Source organism: Tupaia chinensis, unplaced genomic scaffold (genome assembly GCF_000334495.1).
Source record: "Tupaia chinensis unplaced genomic scaffold, TupChi_1.0 Scaffold000511_1, whole genome shotgun sequence".
NCBI classification, from domain to species: domain Eukaryota; kingdom Metazoa; phylum Chordata; class Mammalia; order Scandentia; family Tupaiidae; genus Tupaia; species Tupaia belangeri.
In genome coordinates, this window is record NW_006160024.1 from 3,549,737 (window position 1) to 3,558,924 (window position 9,188).

At 39.1% G+C, this 9,188-nt stretch overlaps 1 gene segment (V, D, J or C); it reads left to right on the forward strand.

Moving 5' to 3' along the window:
- Window positions 1–1,256, forward strand: part of LOC102495907 (immunoglobulin kappa variable 2-30-like) — a 24,676-nt gene extending 23,420 nt beyond the window's left edge. Inside the window, 1 exon segment of the V gene segment in view lies at window positions 811–1,256. Within this exon segment, the coding sequence occupies window positions 811–1,256 (446 nt within the window).
- The last annotated feature ends 7,932 nt before the right edge of the window (window positions 1,257–9,188 follow it).

Here is a 9,188-nt window from a genome sequence, read left to right on the forward strand (position 1 = left end):
TTTGTGTGTGTGTGTGTGTGTGTGTGTGTGTGTGTGTGTGTGTGTGTGTCTTATGTTCAATAAATCTTGCCACCTTCAGGGCCTAAAGATTTTCTCATTTGCTTATGTTTGAGAGCATCATTTTATTTTTTTCTCACATGTAGACTATGGTCTAGCATTTATTTCTAATTGTAGTATGAAGGAGGTCAAGAGTTTTATTTTTAAATGCATATATATAGTAAATGGGCCCCACTCTCCTGTTCTCTCTTTCCACACTGCTGCACCCACCAGGGAATTTGCATACTGTCCTCTAGGGAGCACATTTCCTTGCAAGTCTAAGATAAAAGTCAGCTCTGATCTCTGGACTGCTCAGGACTCCCCAGTTCAGCTCTCAACATGGGGTTCCCTGCTCAGCTCCTGGGGTTGTTAATGCTCTGGGTCCCAGGTGAGGGCACAGAGGGTTGAAAGAGGAGAACAGGTGGGAGGGCGAACTCTGAATCCCCCACTGCATCCCTTCTCACGTGATCTCTGTCATGTGTGAGATGTCCAAGACTTGTCCTCCAGGATGGGACATGTGAGGTTTAGATTTGTGACAGTGAGGAAGGTTCCAGAAGGAACAAGGACCTGTAGCATGCTGAGGATAGTCACATAGAAATCGAGTTTGGGATAGGGGACTTACGGAGGCCCCCTGGGGGCTTACAGATCTTGGATCCTTTTCAGAAACAGAGTATTTCGGTGTAACAATCAAAATGTCAAGATTATATAGCCTGAAATTTTTAAAATGTGAATGATGCTTGTATATGATCTTGCATTTCTCTCTCATTATTTCAGGATCCAGTGGGGATATTGTGATGACCCAGACTCCACTCTCTCTGCCCGTCATCCATGGAGAGACGGTCTCTATCTCCTGCAAGTCTAGTCAGAGTCTCCTACACAGTGATGGAAAAACTTATTTGTATTGGTTGCAGCAGAAGCCAGGCCAGGCTCCACGGCGCCTGATATACCAGGTTTCTAACAGGGACCCTGGGGTCCCAGACAGGTTCAGTGGCAGCGGGTCAGGGACAGATTTCACACTCAAAATCAGCAGGGTGGAGGCTGAGGATGCTGGAATTTATCGTGCAAGGTATACAATATCCTCTCACAGTGATACAGCCCTGAACACAAACCTCCCTGCTTGGAGTGGCCCAGCTGCCCTCATGTGCTCTCTGTCTGGGGAGCAGCAACAGCAGCCCCTGAGCCCACGTAAGAGGAAGGTGCTGGAGAGCTCAGGGCACTAGGTGGCTGCTGTCTGTGCCATGAGTGACCTGTCCACAGTTCACGCTCCTGCCATCTGTGGCCCTGTCAGCTGCAGCATCCTCAGTCTGGAATCTGGAGCTGGAGGACAGGGTGGTCCCATCAAGGTGAGGGGACATGATCACGTGATGATTCATAATGGAACCAAATAAAAGCTTATTCTAATCTTTCCTCCTTCCTTACATTTATCAATTCAGATTAATCTGCATAAATGATAGAAATGAACATGTTGAATATATCTTGGGGTTTATTAATTTTTTTATTCTGATAGATATTGGCTAATAATCAGAAAATGGTTTTATTCCCATTTCCCAACTTATTTCTCCTTTTTACTCTCTGTCTGCCCACTCTAAATTTCAGAGAGATAGCATTCGATACAAACCATTCTTTTTTTTTTTTTTTCGTTTTTTCCCCGACCTAGAAGCAGGTCGTCTACGAATGTTTTAGCACCAGGTTTCCTGACAAAAGTGCTTTCTGTGACGGGGGAGGGAGCAGCCCCGTTTCCGGCCGCATGCCAGCTCCCAAGATGAAGGGCTCTCCTCACTGGGCCCCAGCGAGGAGCTATCTTAGGAAAAATCTTGGTTGTTTAGAATTCAAAAGACTCTTGTAAATTCATATCAGATTCAAGATTCTAATGTTAAAATTCTTTGATTTGTGCAACTGCCTATGGCTGATGCAGAATAGAGTGTTTGACATTTGAAAAATTGTGTTAAAATAAAAACCGTAGGGCTAGCCAAATGACCTGAGGGTTAAGGGAGCAGTATTCCACATGGCCGAGGGCAGTTCAAATTCTGGACCCTACAGCTTGAAAAATAAATTTGGTGACTGTGGACATGTCCCTTACAATCCCTGAAAGGAGGATAATGGAGTGCAGTGTGACAGGATTCCATTGGAGGGGATGCATTCTCCATCTCCCTCTCTTTCTCTTTCTCTTTCTCTCTCTGTCTCTTTCTGGTGAGAGCACATGTCCTCTGTTAATAAAAACAAATCAAAATATAAAAAGCATAAAAAGGAAGATCTATAGCTCAGAATTTATCCCATATTCCACTGGAAGGTTACAGCATGATGATTTTTTTTTACATTTTATTTATTTATTTATCATAATCATAATCTTGTTTATATTACATTGAATCACATGTAAGTTTACAGTGTATTACATTTGTTTTTCCAGAAGGGATACCATACACATCAGTCAATATAAAGACATTAAAATCTCCATCATCATCATCAAATAGCTTTTCATCATTTTTCCAGATGTATTATTACTATTATTACAATTTTTTTAAACATTCAATCACTATTTATCATTTTGTTTGTAAAAAGACTTTACCAACATGAAATACTTCTCAGACCAGCCCAGTGGAGAATACTATACATGTTATCATCAACAGATACTAAACCATTTCCATGTCCCACTAATGTCATGCCTCTCTATTTGTTCTCTTGTTATCCTTCTCCATACCCTTCTTTTCTCTCGCCCTGTTCCACACTGTCTTTATCATCGCTAACTATTTTCACTGCTTTTATGCCATCCAATATTTCCATCTCTACCATAAATTGCTGAGAGTCGGTATATATTAAGTGGATACACACACTGTCTTTCTTTCATACCCTGGCTTGCTTCACTCAGCAATAGCTCCTCCATATCTGACCACTTTCTATCAAATGCCAGGGTCTTGTTTTTTATGGCTGAGTAGTATTCCATAGAGTATATGTGACACACTTTTTCATTACATTCATTAGTTTGTGGACATTTGGGTTGGTTCCATGTCTTAGCGATAATGAATAATGCTGCAATAAACACTGATGTTCAAGTACTTTTCCAACTGAGCATTCGCCTGTCCTTTGGATAGATATCCAGAAGTGGGATTGCTGGATCAAATAGTAGTTCTACTTGTAGATCTTTTTATTTTGTTTTGTTTTGTTTTTGTTTTTATTTTTGTTTTTTTCTTTCTTTCTTTCTTTCTTCCTTTCTTTCTTTCTTTTTTTTTTTTTTTTCCTTCTCCTCCATTCTCTTCTAGGGATCTTGGGCACGTGTGCACATGCGCCCAGCGTAAGTTTTAAGCCACCAGGTCCGGGACATGAACCACAGTCGATGACATGGAAGTCCAGCAACATAGCCATTAGGCTAACTGCTGGTCCCTATTTGTAGATCTTTAAGGAACCTCTATATTGTTCTCCCCAGTGGCTGAACTAGTTTACATTCACACCAACAAAGTAGGAGAGTTTCCCTTTCACCACATCTCCGCCAACACGTAATCACTTTTATATTTTTAATCTTTGCCATTCTGACAGGGGTTAGGTGGTATCTCATTGTGGCTTTAATCTACATCTCCCTGATGATGAGGGATGTTGAGCATTTCCTCATATGCTCTTTGTCTGTTTGTATGTCTTCCTTAGAGAAATTTTTGTTCAGCTCATTTTCCCATCTTTTAATTGGGTGAATCATTTTTTGCATGTAAGGTGCTTGAGTTCCCCTTGTATTCTGTTTATCAGTCCCTTGTCTAAGGCATATTTTACAAAAATATTCTCCCATTCTGAGGGTTGTCAATTTACACTTGTTACTGTGTCCCTTGCTGTGTAGAAACTTCTTAGTTTGATATAATCCCACTGTGTATTCTAGGGATTATTGCCTGTGCTTTGGGAGTCTTAAGAAGTCTTTGCCTACTCCAATGTTTCCCAGAATTTCCCCAGTAGCTTCCACCAGTAGTTTTATTGTTTGAGGTCTTAGGTTCAGATCGTTGATCCATTTTGAGTTGGCTTTTGTTAATGGCAAAAGATGGGGGGGGTTCAGTTTCATCTTTCTGCAAGTGGATACTCAGTTTTTCCAACACCATTTACTAAAGAGGTTTTCCTTTCCTCAAGGGATTGACTGATATCTTTTGTCAAAAATCAGTTGGTTGGAAGCTTTGGAGTTTATTTCTGGGGTCTCTATTCTATTCCATTGGTCCACATGCCTGTTTTTGTGCCAATACCATGCTGTTTTGATGATCACAGCTATAAAGTATATCTTGGAATCAGTGAGTGATATGCCTCCCATTCCACTCTTCTTGGGCAGGATTGCTTTGGAAATATAAGGTCTTTTATGATTCCAGACACATTCTATGATTGTCTTTTTTAGATTTTTTAAGAATATCTCTGATATTTTGCTTGGATTGCATTAAATATGTAGATTAATTTGGTTAGAATTGCCATTTTGTTTATGTTAACTCTTCCAATCCAGGAACCTGGATGTCCTTCCACTTTTTAATGTTACTTTCAATATCTTTTTAAGATTTTCATAGTTTTCTTTGTAAAGGTCTTTGACTTCCTTAGTTAGGTTTATCCCTAGGTATCTTACACATTTTGTGGCTATCACGAAAGGGATTATTTTCTTCAGCTCTACTTCGTTCAACTTGTTGTTCATATACAGAAATATTATAGATTTTGGGCGGCCAGCAGTTAGCGTAATGGCTATGTCGCTGGACTCCCATGTAGCCAACCGCGGTTCAAGTCCCGGACCCGGTGGCTTAAACTCACGCTGGGTGTGTGTGCGCACGTGCCCAAGATCCCGAGAGGAGAATGGAGCAGAAGGGATTGCGGCATGGCCATCTCCCCTGGGGGGTGATTTCTGGCTTTCTGTCTCTCTCTGTCTGTCTGGCGAGCGCACGTGCCCTGTAGCAAAAACCTCTCCAAAAAAAAAAAAGAAAGAAAAAAAGAAATACTATAGATTTTTGGATGTTGACTTTGTATCCTGCCACTTTACTGTATTCACTTATTACTTCGAGAAGTTTTTTCATGGAAACCTTTAGGTCTTCTAAGTATACCATCTGCAAATAAAGATATTTTCAACTCTTCTTTGCCTATTTGAATTCCATTTATATAGTTCTCTTTTCTAATGATTGCATTAGCTAAGATTCCCAGTACTATATTAAAAAGCAGTGGAGAAACTGGGTAGCCTTGACTTTTACCAGTTTTTAGTGGAAAATCTTGTAGTTATTCCTCATTCAGTAAAATGTTAGCTGTAAGTTTTTCATAAATAGCATTTACTGTGTTGAGAAGTAACCCTTCTATACCAATCTTACTGAAGTTCTTAATTATGAAAGGATGTTGTATTTTATCAAATGCTTTCTCTGGATCAATTAAAATGATCATATGGTTTTTAATCTTTCTTTCTGTTAATATGATGTATTACACTTATGGTCTTGCATATGTTGAACCACCCTTGCATCCCTGGGATAAAGCCTACGTGGTTGTGATGAATAATCTTTGTTATATGTTGTTGGATACGATTTGTGAGTATCTTATTGAGAATTTTTGCATCTATATTCATCAGTGATATTGGTCTGTAGTTTTCCTTTTTTATCATGTCCTTATCTGTTTAGGGAATGCATATGATGCAGGCTTCATAAAGTGAATTTGGAAGGTTTCCTTCCTTTTGAATCTTTAGAAATAATTTGAGTATGATAGGGATTAACTATTCCTTAAAAGTTTTGTAGAATTCAGAAGCAAAGTCACCTGGACCTGGGCTTTTCTTTTTTGGGAAGTTATTTATTACTGATTCAATCTCCTAGCTTGTTATGGGTCTATTCAGGTTTTCTGTGTTTTCCTGATTTAATCTTGGAAGATTAAATGCATTCAGGAATTTGTCCATCTCTTCCAAGTTCTCTTGTTTGTTAGCATATAGTCGCTCATAGTACCCTCTAATGATGTTTTGTATTTCTATTATGTCTGCTGTAATGTTGCCTGTTTCATCTCCTATATGATTTATCTGGTTTCTTTCTTTCTTCTTCTTGATCAGTCTAGCCAATGGTGTGTGGAACTTGTTCATCTTTTCAAAGAACCAGTTTTTGCTTTCATTTATTTTCTGTATGGATCGTTTATTTTCTAATTCATTTATTTATGTTCATACCTTTATTATTTCTTTTCACCTGGCATTTTGTTGTTGTTCTTCCAATTTTCTGAGGCATGATGTTAGGTTATCTATTTGTGACCTTTCCATCTTTTTCTTATGTGCTCTTAATTGCTATGAATTTCCCTCTTATGACTGCTTTTGGCATGTCCCATAGATTATGGAAACTGGTGCACACATTATCATTTGTTTCCATAATTTTTTAAATTTCAGACTTAATTTCTTCAGTAGTTAAGAAGTCATTCAAAAGTAGGTTGTTCAGAGACCAGCAGTTAGTGTAATGGCTATGTCACTGGACTCCCATGTAGTCAACCGCGGTTAAAGTCCCAGACCAGGTGGCATAAAACTCATGCCAGGCGTGTGTGCGTGTGTGCCCAAGATCCCGCAAAGAGAATGGAGGAAAAGGGATTGTGGCGTGGCCATCCCCCCTGGGGGGTGATTTCTCGCTTTCTGTCTCTCTGTCTCTCTCTGTCTGTCTGGCGAGCACACATGCCCTGTGGCAAAAACTTCTCCAAAAAAAAAAAACAGTAGGTTGTTCAGTTTCCAGCTATTTGTGTGTTTTCAAGTGTGTTTCTTGAAATTAATCTTGAGTTTAATTTCCTCATGATCAGAGAAGATGCTGGATATATATATATATATATATGCCTTAGAATCTGTAAAGGCTTGATTTGTGTCCTATTATATGGTCAATCTTTGAAAAAGTTCTGTGCAAGGGTGAGAAAAATATATATTTTGTGGACTTAGAGTGGAAAGTTCTATAGATATCTGTCAAGCCCATTCGATTTATAATATCATTTATGTCCTGTATCTCTCTATTTATTTGTTGCCTAGAAGATCTGTCTAAAGAAGATAATGCTGTGTTGAGATCCCCAACAGTTATAGTGTTTCTCCATTTCTCTCCTTTTAGCTCCAGCAGTCTTTCCTTCACATATTTAGGTGCTCCTGAGTTGGGTGCATAGATAATTATAAGCATTACGTCTTCTGGCTGGATTGCCCCATTTACTATAATGTAATACCCTTCTTTGTCTCTTCTTAGTCTTTATCTTGAAGCCTATTTTGTCTGAAATCAATATCACAACTCCAGCTCTTTATTAATTTCCATTTTCATGGAATATCTTTTTCCAGCTCTTCACTTTTAGTCTATGTGTGTCTTTATCCATAAGGTGAGTTTCTTGTAGGCATCAGATAGAAGGTTTCTCCTTTTTTTTTTTTTTCCCCATTCAGCCCGTCTGTGTCTCTTAATTAGAGAAATTAATCCATAGATATTTAATGTTATTATTGATATTTCCAGACCTGTTCCTATCATTAAGTGAGCCATTTTCTTGGTTACCTTTGGTTCTCTTATAACTGTTCATCTGACTTTTTAGTTTTCCTGATACAGCACTCCCTTTGGAACCTCCTGAAGATCTGGTCTGGAGTTGGTAAATTCTTTCAGATTTTGATTATCTGAGAATTTTTTTTCCTATATAAAAGATAATATTTCTGGGTATAGTATTCTTGGTTGAAATTATTTTTCATTCAACACTTTGACTATATTTCCCCATTCTTTCCTTGCCTGCATTGTTTCCAACAAGAGGTCCGATATTAGCATGATGGGGTGATCTTTGTAAGTAACTTGACATTTCCCTCTTGCCAACTTTAGTATCTTGCCTTTGTCTGTTGTTTTTGTCAATCTGGCTATAATGTGCCTTGGAGAGGATCTTCTTGGGTTAATTCTACTTGGGGTCCTCTGTATTTCTTGGGTCTGGATATTTGAATGCCTCTCTAGGTTTGGAAAGTTTTCTTCCAGGATTTCATGAAATAAATTATCAATGTGCATATTATTTTCTTCCTCTTTTGGGATACCAATTATCTGGATGTTGGGCCACTTGATGGTATGCAGAATTCCTCATATATTATCCTCATTTTTCTTGGTCATTTTCTCAATCTCCTTGATACTTTTTTCTAGGTCTGATGATTTGTCTTATACATTCGAGAATTGATCTTCTGCCTGATCTATTCTACTGTTAATGCCTTCAAGGGATGTTTTGATTTCCTGTATCACATTCTTCAACACTAGAAGTTCTATCTAGTTCTTTTTAGGGTGTCTATGTCTTCTTTCAAATCATGAAAGGACTTCCTCATCTTCTTGAGCTTATTGTCTCTTTTCTCTTCCATCTCAGTTAGTTTGGTCACTACATATATTGTGAATTGCTTATCCAATATGTCCATGACATCCATTGTATTGACTGTGGGTGAGGTGGACTTGACCATTTTCCTTGGGGAAGAGGCATTTTGCTGGTTGTTCATATTTCTTGAGCCTCTGCAAGAGTTCCTAGTCATCTGGTGATCTATACGTTCCTTCCTAAATTATTCAAGGTATCTCTGAGTGCTCAAAGGCGTGCAGGATTAGAAAATTGGTGATCTCTCTTCTGGTCTACCTACCTATTGCTCATCAGTGCCCTGCACTGCTGTCACTGGTCCTGGGTGACCCAAAGTCCTCATTTTTTCTAAGGAGTGGTAAACCTCCAACCGACCTAATAAGCTTCACCTCAGGAGGAAAGGGAAGTTCATGCAATGTGTGCCATGCTCTATTCATAACTCTGAAATTCTGAGAGTCCAAAGGCAAGTGGGGAAGGGGTGGAAGATGAGTGATGGGTCCTGGCCATTAGGGCCTGCAGTGACAGGCAGCCTGGTGTGTGGCAATGCTGGTGGCTTGAACCAGTCTCCAGATGTGATGGGGAAGGGTTCAAGTTCATCTTAAAGTCCCAAAAAATGAACATGAAATCCATAGACAACTAGGGGCAGGGATGAGCAACAGGTCCTGGCTGTTAGCCCATAAGGTAATTTTTGACTTTAAGAATCAGAATAAAAATGGAATACTGTGGATCTGAGCTTTTGGATAATTCTTCTATTTTTTGGCTTATGCTTGGTAGAGGTAGGATAGTAATGGGTGTTGTGGATTGATGATATGAACCTAAAACGAAGCCCAGATGTTTCTTCTGTGAATAGTCATAGAGTTAAAGGGAACATTGCCTGGCTTCCA